General features: G+C 44.3%; 2 protein-coding genes across 5 annotated transcripts in view; one reads left to right on the forward strand and one right to left on the reverse strand.

Annotated features, from left to right (window-relative positions):
- Positions 1–4,054, reverse strand: part of UBE2K (ubiquitin conjugating enzyme E2 K) — a 63,637-nt gene extending 59,583 nt beyond the window's left edge. Inside the window, exon 1 of one of the 4 annotated variants that reach the window (XM_081092918.1) lies at positions 3,596–4,054. In XM_081092918.1, coding sequence (XP_080949044.1) covers positions 3,596–3,658 — 63 coding nt within the window. In that variant the 5' untranslated portion in view covers positions 3,659–4,054. The remainder of the gene's footprint in view (positions 1–3,595) is intronic. The other 3 variants (XM_081092920.1, XM_081092921.1, XM_081092922.1) reach the window with 3 other exon arrangements.
- SMIM14 (small integral membrane protein 14) overlaps positions 4,004–17,391 on the forward strand; it is a 93,330-nt gene continuing 79,942 nt past the window's right edge. The window contains exon 1 of the mRNA XM_081092965.1: positions 4,004–4,348. The gene's annotated coding sequence lies outside the window, so the exon portion shown is untranslated. The remainder of the gene's footprint in view (positions 4,349–17,391) is intronic.

Here is a 17,391-nt window from a genome sequence, read left to right on the forward strand (position 1 = left end):
CAACCCTAAAGTTCAGGCATCTCTAGCAGTGAACACTTGCACTATTATAGGCTATGCTGAGACAAAACAGCTGACAGAAGTGCTACCCAGCATCTTAAACCAGCTTTGTGCAGACAATCTGACTAGTTTAAGGAGGCTGGCTGAAGCTCTGCCTAAACAATCTGTGTAGGGAAAAGTATCCTTGCTACAGGAGAGGATGATGATGAAGTTCCAGATCTTGTGCAGAATTTTTAAAATCCTCACCCAAGGAGTGAGTATATTTTTCAATTCATTCATTCATTCATTCATTTAAAATATCTTTTTATTGCTTTGAGAGGAAGGGAGAAGGAAAGAGAGACAAAGAAACATCAATGATGAGAATCATTGATCAGCTGCCTCCTGCATGCCCCTCATGTGCCCTTGACTGGAACTGAACCCGGGACCCTTCAGTCCACAGGCCGATGCTCTATTCACAGAGCCAAACCGGCTAGGGCCATTGATTTTTTAAAAAATATATTTTATTGATATTTTACAGAGAGGAAGGGAGAGGGACAGAGAGTTAGAAACATCGACAAGAGAGAACCATCGACCAGCTGCCTCCTGCACACTCCCCACTGGGCATGTGCCTGCAACCAAGGTACATGCCCCTGACTGGAATCCAACCTGGGACCCTTCAGTCCGCAGGCTGACGCCCCATTCACTGAACCAAACCGGTCAGGGCACCTCACTTTTCACATCTGTTTTTTTCTCGATGTTTATATTTTTAATTAACAACACACTCCAAGTATGGCCACTTATAGCTTATGGCCAGAACTCACCAAACATTATCATTCTTTACAAAGGCACTCAAAAGGCCAAAACAAAATCCTTAAATCAACCCAGTATTCTTAGCAAAACAAGCATATGAAACCTAAACTTTAGTAAACTTGACATTTACATAGGCGACTCAAGATACTGCATTTTACATTAAAAAAAAAACAAAACACATGGCCTGGTTTTGCTCAGTGGAAAGAGCATTGGCCTGTGGACTGAAGGGTCCCAGGTTCCATTCTGGTCAAGGGCACATGCTGGTTGCAGGCTCAAACCCCAGTAGGGGGTGTGCAGGCGGTAGCCGATCAATGATTCTCTCTCATCATTGATGTTTCTATCTCTCTCCCTCTCCCTTCTTTAAAATCAATAAAAATATATTAAAAACAAAGAACAACAAAACACACACACACATGGACTGTACTACAAGTCCTTCAATGAGTTGAAAAGAATTCACTTATAGAACTGGCCTTATTAAGATACAGATGAGCCCTAACCGGTTTGGCTCAGTGGTTAGAGTGTCGGTCGCGGACTCAAGGGTCCCAGGTTCAATTCTGGTCAAGGGCATGTACCTTGGTTGCGGGCACATCCCCAGTAGGAGATGTGCAGGAGGCAGCTGATTGATGTTTCTTTCTCATCGATGTTTCTAACTCTCTATCCCTCTCCCTTCCTCTCTATAAAAAATCAATGAAATATATATTTTAAAAAAGATACAGAATAAAATATTGGTGTAAATAAAGCTATTTGTTGGTTATACTCCAAAATTAAGTTATCTGACTCTAAGAATATCATGGTGAAAAGCTGAGAGCCCTTACCACTTTTAAGAAACAGAATATACAGCATTACAAGTTTAATATTAAGTTTAAGATTTGTACAATCTTATTATAGAAGAAATGTTTGGGGCTGTTGGTAAAATATTAGCTGCAATGTTTCATTACAAATATATATGTTAACTATCCTAAAATATATGTTCTTATTAAACAAAAAAATAAAGTCATTATTTCACTGCATATCAGATGACTACTTCTGCACTGTACCACAAAAATACAAAGTCATCCTTCCATTCAGAATTTTGGCACTTGAACAGAGAGGTCAGAGTTCATACACATGCTCTGTAAAACTGATTATACTATATACTACTACATTCAATAAGTCTGCTTGTATTTGTAATTTTTATATAATTTTAAACTATTTTCTCCATGTCTAATTGGAAAGATGTGTAAACACCCACTATAGACTCAATAGCACAAATAAAACTCAAGTGCTATCAGATATACAGGGGTGGGCAAAAGTAGTTTACTGTTGTTCCTATGGAAAAAGACATGCAGGTTATGATTATTACAATAGCTCTATTAACTCAAAAGAATGTCACAATGACACAATGAACCTACTTTTGTCCACCCCTGTATGTATTTCAATTACTCATCACGTACTTAGAATGCCGAATTTCACAAATAATTGAGATTATAAAAATACCAAGAGAAAAATACAAACAGCAATCATACATTCAATAATGGTATCTTACAACTTGAAAATAACCACCATTTCAGTATTGCTTTCTTTGTTAATTCCAAGAAGGAAAAACAACCTGGCATTCTTGAATTGGGTATGAAAAACTGTACTGATACTTGCGTGGTTTTGAGTCAAGTTACTAGGACATTTTGAGGATCTTATGTAAATAAATGTGGCCAACACTAGAGTATCTAAATTCTGCAGGACTCAAGAGGAGCTTTAGAAAGAAAAAACAAATTTTTTTTTTTAGTCAATTCAGGTACGCTATGATACACCTGCTCACTTAAAAAGGAGATGTAACAATGTGTTAATCAGGTGAAACCTCATGTTTTCAACAGGGCTGTTTCAAAAGCAAGAATCAACAATGAGGGACACATCATAATGAAGTTTCATGGCACAACACAGTCACAGAGGCATTGTCTGAGGAGAGGCTCTCTGATCTGTTACTTCTGTAACTTGTAATGTTTTGAAATCAGCTTATCATACACTCCATTCCCCCCCACCCTCCCGTTAAAAATATCTAAATGCCTTCAATACACCGAACTACTTGCCTTTACCCAGTTAAAAGCTTTAGGTGTCAATAGAAAAGGAGCCGAGGAAGTGGGGGGGGGGGGTGGTAAGTGAACATGAGATAATGATCTGGCAGGGAATTAATATCTTATCTGAGGTGAAAATTCCCTCATCGCCCCACTCCAATGCGATGGCATCGCAGTAGGTCCCTCCTCCTCTCCCAGCACCCAGCTGAGGGGGTCACTCGGAACGTCCTCCTCCTTCCATCAATACCTAGGCGTTCTCACGGCGCCTTCCCTCCGGAAAGGACGGTGGCGGCCACAGGCTACCACCCAGAACACCCCCCAAAGTGCGGGCCCTGGAGCCCCGCGGCTCCCCGGATCCAGTTCCCGTCCCTCTTCCCCCCGCCCACTTCCCGGGTTTTCTCCGGCTCGGCCTGCTCCCCCCGCTCCACCCGACAGCCACACTTCCAGCGGCGGCCGCTGCCGGGGGCTCCCTCAGCGCTCACACCCCGCCGACCAGCACCCGCTTCGGCGTCGGCCCCCCAAACGGTGCTCCTCTCCACACCGCCCACCCGCGAGACTGTCCATCCCAGGGCCCGGGCGGGGAGGGGAAGGGAAGGCGGCGGAATGAGAGGGGGTGGAGGAGCCTGCTGGTTCCCCACAGGCAGAAGGGCGGCCCGCGAGAAGGGGCCCCCGGGGTGAGCCGTGGGTATGGGGAGGCGCCGCTAGCAGGGCCCTCCCGCCCCGGGCTGAGGGGGGGGGATGTCCCGGAGTTCATTTCTGACCTCCTCGCTCTTCAGCACCTCCTTGAACTCCCGCTTGATTCGCTGCACCGCGATGTTGGCCATGTCTCCGCCCGCAGCTGATTCGTACCCGCCTCCTCCGCCACCGCTACGACCACCGCCACCGCCGCCACCTCTTCCTCCACCGCCTCCTCCCTCGGCGATTCACACCCGAGCGCACGAACACTGCCACTGCCACCCCGGCCGCCGCGCTCTCTTCAGTGTGGAATCACCTCCGCGCCGGGCCACCAAAATGGCGCCGGGGCCGCGCATGCGCACGACGCTGACCTGCCCGGGCGGCGCAGCCGCTCCCGTCGTAGCGCCCCATACGGCTCCGCCGCGAGCCTCGCGCCGCGCCGCGCCGCGCGTCTCAGAGAGCTGCGGCCGCGAGGCTCCGCCCTGCGGGCGTCTGGGGCCTGGAGGGTGCGGCTTCCGCGCCGGCGAGCCCTGCGCGGGCCTCCCGAGCCGCCGTCGGCCCTCCTCCCCGCTTCAGACCCCTGCGGGGTGGTCGGGGCTCCCCGCCTCCGCCCCGCCTCTGGAGGAAGGCGCGCAGTCAGCCCGGCGGGTTCGCGCGGCCCCGACCCAGCCCGACCCAGAACCCGCCGGCTTCCTGCGCTTGGCGGTGCCGAGCGCAGGAGAACGCGGTCCCAGAACTCAGTCGGGCCCGTTTCGGGCTGGGATAGGCCCAGAAAACCCATCGCGGTCCGTTTCCGTTCTGAAGCCATTACAGTGCCGCTGTCACTCCCATCGTGCCAGGTACTAGAAATCATGCCATTAGGTCTGGTCTGTGCTGGGTCCCATCAGGGGTATTTGAGGCAGGCTGTTGACCTTTGACCTACTTAGGTTATACCGAAGCTGTGGAACAAAAACCATAGTGTTCTGGGGGTTTTTTAAAATATATTTTTATTGATTTCTAAAGGAAGGGAGAGAGAGGGAGAGAGAGAGAGAGAGAGAGAGAGAGAGAAAGAGAAAGAAACATCGATGATGAGAATCACTGATGGGCTGCGTCCTGCCGGCCCTGACCGGAATCGAACTGTGAGCTCCAGATTCATAAGTTGAGGCCCAACCACTGAGCCACCCGGCCAGGGTATACCTATAGTTTTTAAACTTCAGTGTACAACCAGAACCCATTCAGACCTTGTGTGTGTGTCTGTGTGTTTGTGTGTGTTTTGTTGTTTAAAGAGATTGCTGGGCCCCATTCCTAGAGTGAGGGGTGGGCCTAATAATTTGCATTGGTAACAAGTCCCCAGATGGCGCTGCTCCTGCTGCTGGTTCAGGGACCACACTGTGAGGACCACTGAACTACTGGCATGTGAAAGTGAAAAATGCAGAAATAGATGATTCTTGGGGGGAGAAGGGCAGTTTTACTTCCGTAAGCCGATGGCCTACAACAGTATCTGACTCTAGTAGGCACTCAATAACTATTAAATGAATAAATGAGTAAAGATAAGAGTAAAGCCCTGACCGGTTAGGCTCAGTGGATAGAGCGTTGGCCTGCGGACTGAAGGGTCCCAGGTTCGATTCCAGTCAAGGGGCATGTACCTGGGTTGTGGGCACATCCCCAGTGCGGGGTGTGCAGGAGGCAACTGATCAATGTTTCTCTCTCCTGGATGTTTCTAACTTTCTGTCCCTCTCCCTTCCTCTCTGTAAAAAAATCAATAAAATATATTTTAAAAATTAAAGATAAGAGTAAAGTGTTTTAACAAGTATGAAAGGCAATGTGAAAATGGTTGCTAGGGTTTGCAACTAGTAGTGGTGCTGAGAGTTACTTTGAATAGAATATTTGGAATAAATAGTAAAGTTTACTTAGAAGTCTGTATTTCATTGCACTTTTTTCACTTAACCAATCAGTATAGTATCCTATTAGAAAAATATCACAAATACACTCTTAGCAAAAATTACTAAGATTGTGGCAGCAAAAAAGGAGATAGCCACAGGAAGTTAATCACACTGAGTGATGGCAAAAAGCCCCCGCCATAGGAACCAAGAGGAGATGTTTCATTCCAGCTCTCCATGCCAGTTCTCTTGGTTAATCTTGGTTTCCGCATCTGAAAAATAGGAAAGCTGGATTTGATTCTCTTTTTCAAGTTTTAACAATTCAGAATTCGAAATCATCATCTGGAAACCTTTCCCTAAATAGACTAAAATAAATTATAAAAAAAAAAACACCCTTCCAGCAGAGCCCCCTAGTGGTCCTAAGAAGAACCTACTATATATGTGGGTCATGGTACAGTGAATTATTTGTATAATGTAAATCATGCAATATTATGGGTATTTGTGTCAATACAATAAGAATAATTATTCTGAAGTGTGCAAAATTTTTTTTACTATTATACATTTATCACCTTCATTCAGTCCCTAATCTTAATCTTGGAACTTCAAAAAATGTGTAATGCTCAAATCCCATGGGAACTAGTTAGAAGGGCATTGTAATTTCTTTAATGGAAAGGGATTTGGTACTTTTTAGAGCCATGATCATTGGCTCTAAAATTCCATTTCCAAGTAGTCATTGTCACCAGCAAAGACTGGCATTAAATGGAGCTCTTTCAGACCAGAAACCAGCAAACAGCCTTCAAGATGAAACACCCTCTTAGTTTGGACATGGTACTATGGTTTTTTAAGATGTTGAAATCAGTAGAAGTAAGTAAAGCGTATACAAGAATTTTTGAAACATTTCTGTAAATCTAAAATTATTTTTTTTTAAAGTTTACTTTTAAAAAAACGATGGCCCTAATTGGTTTGGCTGAGTGGATAGAGTGTCAGTCCTTGGACAGAAGGGTCCCAGGTTCGATTCCGGGCGCTCGATCCCCAGTAGGGAGCTTGCAGGAGGCAGTTGATCATTGACTCTCTCTTCACTGACCCCTATCTCTCTCTCCCTCGCCCTTCCTCTCTGAAATCAATAAAAAATATATTTTTAAAAAATGAATATATGGCCGAGACCGGTTTGGCTCAGTGGATAGAGCGTCGGCCTGCGGACTGAAAGGTCCCGGGTTTGATTCCGGTCGGGGGCATGTACCTGGGTTGCGGGCATATCCCCAGTGGGGGATGTGCAGGAGGCAGCTGGTCGATGTTTCTCATCGATGTTTCTAACTCTCTATCTCTCTCCCTTCCTCTCTGTAAAAAATCAATAAAATATATTTAAAAAAAGAAAAAAAAATGAATATATGAGTCTTTCACTTCAAAGAAAACAACTGGCAGAATTTGTTGCCTACGATAAAATTCAAACTTTCAACAGAAAATTAGAGTGTTAGAAAACATATCTGCCACTGTGACTTGACAACTTCCAAATACACTTAAAGACAATTCTGTTTAAATTGGTGGTAATTTTAACAAATGTGATTGCTTGAAATTGTACAGTGAAATCGCCGAAACCGGTTTGGTTCAGTGGATAGAGCATTGGCCTGCGGACTCAAAGGTCCCAGGTTTGATTCCGGTCCAGGGCATGTACCTGGGTTGCGGGCACATCCCCAGTAGGAGATGTGCAGGAGGCAGCTGATCGATGTTTCTCTCTCATTGATGTTTCTAACTCTCTATCTCTCTCCCTTCCTCTCTGTAAAAAATCAATAAAAATATATTTAAAAAAAAGAAATTGTACAGTGAAATGTATTAAAATTTGGAAGAGCTGCATAAATCAGTGAAGCAATATTTTCCAAATGAACAATGCAGGATGTTAGAGAATCAGGCATAGGTAAAAACATTCATTCTAAGTTCAAGATAGACCAATGGATTTTAATGTAACAGTACAAAAAGTTCATTGATAACATTTCAGATTCCACATTGCAACTAACCTTTAAGAAACTATAATTTGTCTAGATTTAGCATAGTATTGAAGAATAATATCCACAATTTTCTGAAAAAGTTATTAAAATATTCCTTCCCAGCACTGGCTGGTGTGGCTCAGTTGATTGGAGTGTTGTCCTGTACACCAAAAGGTGGTGGGTTTAATTCCCGGCCATGGCACATACCTAGGTTGAGGGTTCAATCTTCGTCAGTCAGTCAAGTTGTATGAGGGAGTCAACTGATTGATATGCTCTCTCTTTCTCTCTCTCTCTCTCTGAAAAATCAATAAAATAAAATAAAATTTTTAAATAAATAAAACATTTCTTCCCATTCCAACTATGTATCTGTATGAGGCTGGGTTTTCTTCATATACTTCAACCAGAACAACATATGCAGTATATTGAATGCAAAAGCATATGTGAAGATATAGTTGTGTTCTATTAAGCCAGGCATTAAGGAGATTTTTTGGGGGAAATATAGTTATTTTTCACTAATAACATTTATGTAAATATGTAATGGATTTGTTATAGTTCTTTATTAATAAATGTTCCAAAAATTTCTCAGTTAATTTTTTAAAAATCCTCACCCAAGGATATGATTTTTTTTTTAATATATTTTATTGATTTTTTACAGAGAGGAAGGGAGAGAGATAGAGAGTTAGAAACATCGATGAGAGAGAAACATCGATCAGCTGCCTCCTGCACATCTCCCACTGGGGATGTGCCTGCAACCCAGGTACATGCCCTTGACCGGAATCGAACCCGGGACCTTTCAGTCTGCAGGCCGACGCTCTATCCACTGAGCCAAACCGGTTCCGGCAGGATATGATTTTTTTAAAATATATTTTTATTGATTTCAGAGAGGAAGGGAGAAGGAGAGAGAGAGAAACATCAATGATGAGAGAGAATCATTGATCAGCTGCCTTCTGCACGCCCCCTACTGGGGATCAAGCATGTGCCCTTGACCAGAATCGAACCTGAGATCCTTCAGTCTGCAGGCTGATGCTCTATCCACTGAGCCAAACCAGCTAGGGCAGGATATGATTATTAATTTGAGAGGGAAAGAGGAAGGAGAGAGAGAGACAGAGAGAGAGACAGAGAGAAGAGAAACATCGATCAGTTACCCTCTATCCACTGAGCCAAACCAGCTAGGGCAAGATATGATTATTAATTTGAGAGAGAGAGAGAGAGGAAGAGAGAGAGAAGAGAAACGTCGATCAGTTGCCTCCTGCACATGCTGGGGATCAAACCTGCAAAATGGTATGTGCCCTGACCGAGAATCAAAGTCACAATCTTTTGGTGTACAGGAGGACACTCCAACCAACTGAGCCACCTGGCCCGGGATCTCACTTTTAATTTCTAACACAATGTTGTTTGACCTACATAAACATGATCTTTGGAATTCTCAATATTTTTGAAGAGTGTACAGGAGTCCCAAGTACATTTAAGTATACTGTACTCCTTAAACATGAGACTTAGATCTAAAGTCACACATTTTTCAGAATATACAATTTCCATAAAAATTTTTTTGTAAAGGTTGTAAAATTGGTTTTAGATTGATGAAGGTAATTAATCTGGTAACTCCTGTTGTTCCTAACAGAACAATGTGTTTTGATGTGTTGATGCATATAAAAAAATTACAGCAAGGCATAATAGTGCTTTGCTGACCCCTGATAATAATCGCCAACATTGGAAATGGGAAAGTCTTCCTTTTTGGAGCTCTTGCTAGTTACTGTTACTGCTTTTCAGATTCAAATTTCCTGTTCTATAAAGTCAGAGCAGTATTTCTTTCTACAGCCCTTATGTTTTCTCAGTTTCTGGAGATTTTTTTCTTCTCTGTCTCTCACCACTGGCTATTCTACTCACGCCTCTCATTTAACTCTTTTTGAAACACCCAGTCATAACTCTGAAATCATTTTGCTCCCCCCCCCCGCCCCATTTCATTGAGTTCTGTTCTTTCCATCTTGTTAGCTCTTCTCCCAATAGGGGATCAAACTGGCAACCCAGGTACATGCTGTTGGCTGGGAATTGTACCCACAACCCCTTGGTGCACGGACCACTGCTCTAACTACTGAGCGACACTGGCCAAGGCTGTACCACAGCTTTTTTTTTTTTTAATATTTTTTTATTGATTAAGATATTACATATGTGTACCCTCTACCCCCCCCCCCCCCCGCTCATCCCCTCACCCCCCCCGTTGTCCGTGTCCATTGGTTAGTCCTATATGCTTGCATATAAGTCCTTTGGTTGATCCTTCCCCCTTGCCCCCACCCTCCCCTACCTTCCCTCCAAGGCCCGACAGTCCAATCAAAGCCTCTCCGTCTCTGGATCAGTCCTTGTTCATCAGTTTATGTTGTTCATTATATTCCACAAATAAGTGAGATCTTGTGGTATTTATCCGCTCTCCAGTTCCATCCATGCTGTGGCAAATGGTAAGAGTTCCTTTTTCTTCTTCCTCTTCTTAAAGAATACCTTTCAGCATTTCATATAATGCTGGTTTGGTGGTGATGAACTCCTTTAGCTTTTTCTTATCCGTGAAGCTCTTTATCTGACCTTCCATTCTGAATGATAGCTTTGCTGGATAAAGTAATCTTGGTTGCAGGCTCTTGCTATTCATCTCTTTGAATATTTCTTGCCACTCTCTTCTGGCCTGCATGGTTTCTGTTGAGAAATCAGCTGACAGTCGGATGGGTACTCCCTTGTAGGTAACTGACTGTCTTTCTCTTGCTGCTTTTAAGATTCTCTCTTTGTCTTTTGCTCTTGGCATTTTAATTATGATGTGTCTTGGTGTGATCCTCTTTGGATTCCTTTTGTTTGGGGTTCTCTGCGCTTCTTGGACTTGTAGGTCCATTTCTTTCACCAGGTGGGGGAAGTTTTCTGTCATTATTTCTTCAAAAAGGTTTTCAATATCTTGCCCTCTCTCTCCTTCTGGTACCCCTATAATTCTGATGTTGGTACGCTTGAAGTTGTCCCAGAGGTTCCTTACACTATCTTTATACTTTTTGAATCTCTTTTCTTTTTTCTTTTTCGGTTTTTCTTTTTTTGTTTCTTTGTATTTCAAATCTTTGACTTGATTCTTGGGATCCTCTTGTCTGCTGTTAGATCTCTGTAAAATATTCTTTATTTCAGTCAGTGTATGCTTAATTTCTAGTTGGTCCTTTTTCATGTCCTCCATGGTCTCACTATACTCCTTGAGGGATTCATTAAATTTATCGGCGGTTTCCATAAAATTCTTGACAAACCTTATAAACGTGGCCTTGAACTCTATATCCAGTCGTCTGTCCTCCTCCGTTTCTGACAATTGTGACCTGTTTCTCTGTCTCCGCATTTTGGCTGCTTCCCTGTGTTGATAGAGTGGCCCTGCGCGCCAGGTGTCCTGTAGGGCCCAGTGGCTCAGCCTCCCCAGTTACCTGGGGTGGACACTCTTGGTGCACTCTTGGTGCCTTGGTTGATGTAGGATCACTGGGAGGAATTGACCTCCAGGCCAATTGGCTGTGGGAAGCAGCTGTGTCTGAAGTGGGAGAATGGTCCCCCTCTGACCACTGGGTACAGTGGCTCCTGGATCTAAGGAGGTGCTAATTCAGCCCCTGCCTGAGGCCTCACAGCCGGGCCACGAAGAGGCTCAGCTGTGAAGCAATGCAAGCCGCTGCGGGGCCTTGGGCCTTCTCTTGGAAGTTCCGGGTCTGGCTGGCCCGGCTGCAGTTAGGTAATTATCAGGTTGCAAAGGGCCGGGGCATTCACATGCAAAAGCCTCTGCCGCAGCCTGGGTGGGGCGGGGTCTCAGGGAGTCAAAAGGCCGGAGAAAGAAGCAATGGCTGATTCTCCGCGCCCGGAGTCGCGCGTCTCAGTGTCCCGGTAATGGCTGCAAGCACCTCTGAGGGAAATCCGCCCTCAAGTTCGCCCGCTGCCGCCTGAGAGAGCAGCCTCTCCCCGTATGTGTCCTGGGTCCCCAGAGACTTCCCAGAACCGGAGATCAGAGCAGTCGGGAGCTTGTGATTCAAAAAGACAGCCGCGTCCTCAGGTGCCACCCCCTTTCCGCGCGCGCGCGAGCTGCCGCCGCTGTACCTCTGCACTCAGCCTCCGCAGCTCCTCTGGCTCTCAGCGTGCTTTTCTTTTCTTCTAGTTGTAGAAATTACACTCAGCCAGCCTTCCTGTTTTTCTGGACGATGTTTGCTCCGTCCTTTGGGATAATTTTCAATTGCTGTGGGAGGCGACTATTTCCCGGTGTTTATCTATGCCGCCATCTTAGTTTCTCTGTACCACAGCTTTTTTATCCATACATCTGCTGATGGGCATTTGGGCTGTTATAAATAACTAGTGGCCCAGTGCACGAAATTTGTGCACATTAAATGGGAATTAATTAGAGGAAATATTTTAATATTGCTATTTGCTCTTTCTCTGTAATAGAAGTGTCAGAGATAAAAGAAAATTAGTAAAATGTATATGAAAATCTTCCTCCTGTTAGAGTCTGGGGCACCCCATGGGACCCAGAGTCAAGTCCCCGCCCACCCACGTGTGCCTCGAAATTGCATGAGACCCAGACCCAGCCGGCCCCACCCTCATTGGGCTAGATCTAGACCTGGTCGGCCCCACCCCCGTCAAGGCCCACCGGGCGGGGGGTGCAGCCTCAGGTCCCCCAGCCCAGCGCCAAGCAGGGGGCGCAGCCTCAGGTCCCCCGTCAAGCCCTGCTGGGTGGGGGGTGCAGCCTCAGGTCCCCTGTGAAGCCCCGCTGGGTGGGGGGCGCGGCCTGAGGTTCTCCAGCCTGGCAGGCAGCAGGGCGGGGGGGCGTGGCCTCAGGTCCCCCGGCCTGGGACATAGGGGCGCAGCCTGAGGTCCCCCATCAAGCCCCACTGGGCAGGGAGCGCAGCCTCAGGTCACCCTGGCCTGGCGCTACGCAGCCTCAGGTCCCTGCTGATTGCTCATTATGGGAACCCCGCCTCTGCTGTGGGCGCAGCCATCTTGTGTTACAGGAATCCTGCCTCCGCTGTGGATGCAGCCATCTTGTGACAGCATGACGGAGTGAGGGTCAATTTGCATATCACCTCTTCATTATATAGGATGCTGCTATGAACATAGGGGTACATATATTCTTTCTGATTGGTGTTTTGGGATGCTTAGGATATATTCCCAGAAGTGGGATCACTGGGTCAAATGGCAGTTCCATTTTTAATTTTTTGAGGAAATTCCATACTGTTTTCCATAGTGGCTGCACCAGCCTGCATTACACCAGTAGTATACTGAGGTTCCCTTTTCTCCACATCCTCACCAGCACTTGTTTGTTGATATGTTGATGGTAGCCATCTGTCAGGTGTGAGGTTATATCTCATTGTAGTTTTAATTTGCATGTCTCTGATGACTAGTGATATTGAGTGTTTTTTCATATGTCTATTTGCCATCAGTATGTCCTCTTTAGAGAAGTGTCTACTCAGGTCCTTTGCCCATTTTTAAATTGAATTGTTTGTCTTCCTTTTGTTGAGCTATATGGGTTTTTTATATACAGAGAGTCCCCCAAAAATGTATACACAGATTTTGCCCAATTATAAAGGCATTGTTTATTAAAATACATTTCATTTTCAAAATTGAGCTATCAGCTGTTAAAGTGTATATACATTTTTGGGGGGATACCCTGTATTTTGGAAATTAGCTCCTTATCAGATGTCTCATTGACAAACATGTTCTCCCATATAGTGGGTTCCCTTGTCATTTTTAATGTAAACCCATTTGTTTTTGCCTTTGCTTCTCTTGCCCTAGGAGATACATTGGTGAAAATTCTGCTATGTGAAATGTTGAGATTTTACTGCCTATGTTTTCTTCTAGGATTTTTATGGTTTCATTCACTTACATTTAAGTCTTTTATCCACTTTGAGTTTATTCTTGTATGTGGTATAAGTTGGTGGTCTAGTTTCATTTTTTTGCATGTATCTGTTCAATTTTCCCAACACCATTTATTGAAAAGACTGTCTTTACTCCATTGTACACTCTTGCCTCATTTGTCAAATAGAAATTAATTGACTGTAATGGCATGGGTCAATTTCTGGGGTCTCTTTTCTGTTCCATTGATCTGTATGCCTGTTCTTGTGCCAGTTCCAGGCTGTTTTAATTATATTGGCTTTGTAATATAGTTTGATATCCAATATTGTGATCCCTCCAACTTTGTTCTTTTCTTTAAATATATTTTAAAAAATATATTTTATTGATTTCATAGAGGAAGGGAGAGGGAGAGAGAGAGATAGAAACATCAAGGATGAGAGAGAATCATTGATAGGCTGCTTCCTGCACATGCCCCACTGGGGACTGAGCCTGCAACCTGGGCGTTTGCCCTTGGCCGGAATCGAACCTGGGACCCTTCAATCCATAGGCTGACTCTCTATCCACTGAGCCAAACCATCTAGGGCCAACTTTATTCTTTTTTCTCAAGAATGCTGAGGCTACTCAGGATCTATTTTTGGTTCCATATAAATATTTGGAATATTTGTTCTAGATCTGTGAAATATGCCCATTGATATTTTAATAGGATTGTGTTTAATCTATAGATTGCTTTTGGCAGCATGGACATTTTAATTATGTTAATTCTTCCAATCCATGAACATGGTCTATGCTTCCACTTGTTTGTATCTTCCTCAATTTCTTTTTTCAATGTCCTATAGTTTTCTGAGTACAGGTTTTTTACCTTCTTGGTTAAGTTTATTCTATGTATCTTATTTTTTTTGTTGCAATGGTAAATGGGATTTTTGTTTGTTTTTAGTTTCTCCTTCTGAGAGTTCATTATTGGTATATAAAAATGCTATGATATTTATATGTTAATTTTGTATCCTGCTACCTTGCCAAATTCACCTGTTAAATCTAGTAGTTTTTTTTGGTGGAGTCTTTAATGGTTTTTCTATGTACAATATCATGTCATCTGTGAATAAGGACAGTTTTACTTCCTCCTTTCCAATTTGGATGCATTTTATTTTTTCTTCTTGTCTGATTGCTGTGTCTAGGACTTCCAGTACTATGATGAATAAGAGTCGTTGAAGTGGACATCCCTGTCTTGTTCCTGTTCTTAAGGGAAATGATTTTTTAGTTTTTGCCCATTGCATATGATGTTGCTGTAGGCTTGTCACATATAGCCTTTATTATGTTGAAGTATGATCCCTCTATTCCCACTTTGCTGAGAGATTTTATCAAAAAATGGGTGCTGGAGCCGAGCTGGGTTGGCTCAGTGGTTGCGGTTCTACCTATGAACTAGGAGGTCATGGTTCAATACCTAGTCAGGGCATATGGCCGGGTTGTGGGCTCAATCCCCAGTGTGGGGTGTGCAAGAGGCAGCCATTCAGTGATTCTCTTTCATCATGATGTTTCTGTCTCTCCTTCTCCCTTCCTCTCTGAAATCAATAAACATATACACGTTAAAAAAAAAGAAAAAGAAAAATATCCTTGAGTGAGGATTAACAACAACAAAAGAAAAATTAAACACACACACACACATACTAATAATTTCAATTTTTCTGGAGGACCCTAACACAATTCCAAAGACATACATATGCATATACCTATTCCTCATATTTTCATAATAGTCAACAAGTGACAATCCATTTCAGGGAATGCTTATCCAAACCCACAGAAAGTTGGGAAGTACATGGCAATAACTAACATCTCACATCTGAATCTGATAAATGTCTTAAGGAGCATATCTGCCTCTCTGAGAGCACTGCTCTTCTCAGAATGTTCTGAAACTGTTTATGTTGTCCAGTCCAGGAGAAATAGAGGTGACTCAGGGGCTACAGAACCAAAATATACATATCAATCAAATCACTCCTTAAAAGTTACCTTGAGGGTGGGACGGAGGGGTAAGAGATCAACCGAAGGACTTGTATGCATGCATATAAGCATAACCAATGGACATAAGACAGTGGGGGATAGGGGAGGCCGGGGGAATGACAAGGGGGGTGGGGGGAAGGAGACATATGCAATACTCTTTGTAATACTTTAAGCAATAAAACAAAATTTTAAAAAAAGTTGCCTTGAGGAATAGAAAGTTTGAGCAAAACTTCTGCATCATTTTCATGGTGCCCTCAAGCAACCAGCTTTTGCAATTCTCTATCTATGGCATTCCTTTTTAGTGGGCTGGGCTTGGGAAGATCATGAATCTTTTTTTTTTTTTATCCATCTTCTCACCAATTGGTGACTGATGGCAGCTGAATGGGGAGTGCATTAAGTGAAATACATTTTTCTAACAATGTTTGGTCTAAACTCTAAACAATCAACTCACCATTAAATAAATGTTTTATGATTTTTGGGTTTTAAATTTCTAAAATAGGGGTAACAATGCTGTCTATATCCTATATAATAAAAGCCTAATACGCAAATTGTCCCCTCAACTGGGAGTTCAACCACTCGCTATGATGTGTGCTGACCACCAGGGGGTGGTGTGGAACATGGTGGGCATTGGAGACGTGCTGCTGGCAGTGGGCAGCAGTGGAGGTGCTGCCAGCCCCGATGGGCTTTGATAAGAGCGGGACCCCAGCAGGACGGTGGAGCAGGTGAGCAGGCAGTGCCAGGCTAAGGCAGGTGCGAGTGGGGCTGAGGGCGCTGGCTGGGGCCCGATCACCCCATCTATTGCCCCTCAGGTGGTGACCAGCAGTGGCGGCAGGGGCCGGGGCCACCACCTGGCTCTCAGGTGCTGAGGGAGCTGGGCAGGGGCCTGATGACTCAGGTGGAGGGGGACACGTGAGGAGGCCTGGGGGCCCAGGTACTACCCAGGGCCCAGAGGTCAGCTGGGACCTGCCCTTCCACACCAGAAGCTCATGCTTCAATTGCCGGCTAGGCCTAGGGACCACACTCGTGCACGATTTCCTGCACCAGGCCTCTAATCCTATATAATAAAAGCCTAATATGTTAAGTGTCTGGTCCAGCAGTTGGCCATTCAACCAACCAAAGCATAATATGCTAATGATATGCTAAGGCTGCTCAACCATTTGCAATAATGTGCACTGACCACCAGGAGGAACACACTCCAACTGGTAGGTTAGCTTGCTGCTGGGGTCTGGCCCTGGAGCCCTCCTGCGGTCCTTCCCCATCTGGCCAACCTTACGCATCTCTCTCCTGCCCCGATCATGCACCAGTGGGGTCCCTTGGCCTGGCCTGTGCCCTCTCGAAATCTGGGACCCCTTGGGGGATGTTGGAGAGCCGGGTTTGGGGGATGGTTTTGGGGGATCCACTTAAGCCAGTAGGCGGACATCCCCCGAGGAATCCCAAACTGTGAGAGGGTACAGGCTGGGCTTAGGAACCTCCCCACCCCCCCACCCCAGTGCATGAATTTCATGCACCGGGCCTCTAGTATTTAATAAATATGGCAGGAGAACTACAAAGAGTCAAAGTATTTTACTTTTTAGATGATTAGAAATGATGCAAATACAAAATGTTACTGCAAACACTAGAAGGCACTATTACTCTACTGAGGCAGAAAATGCATATAATACAAATTTCTTATATCTTAAACCCCTCCTTTTGCTCAATTCCTATTCAAGAACAAAAAGTGCAGTATGACAAATTTTAAAATGTACATTTCTACAATGTATTAAACTATTTAAAAAGGGAAAAGGAGGACTCGTGAGATAAAGGACACAATTGCAAAATGTAAATCCAATAAAAAGCCAGAAACAAAAAAAAAGCTGCAAAAGGCGATAAAGGAGAAAAGGAATAATGAGAAGAAAATGAGGTCAAAGCAAGTTTCTTTTATACAACGTAATATATGGGAACTGTTTTCCACGTCATAGCTCTTTGCCATACTATGTTGAAAAATTCTAATTTCTAATTAATTAGTAGCTCTCTAGGTCTGCGCTGGCTCGCCTTTTCAATTTTCTCACCTACCCCATTTTTTCAACTGAACCTTGCAAGTAATGTATCAGAATCTATAATGAAGATAATGGTGAGGAGTTTGTAGTTACCATGGACATTCAAATGTTTTTATAGTACTGGTTGGTGGGAAGGGAAGTAGACAAATGTCCTACTTATCCTTCCCTAAATGATTGTGCC

This window comes from Myotis nattereri (genome assembly GCF_964212035.1).
Source record: "Myotis nattereri genome assembly, chromosome: 1".
In the NCBI taxonomy this organism is placed as follows: Eukaryota; Metazoa; Chordata; class Mammalia; order Chiroptera; family Vespertilionidae; genus Myotis; species Myotis nattereri.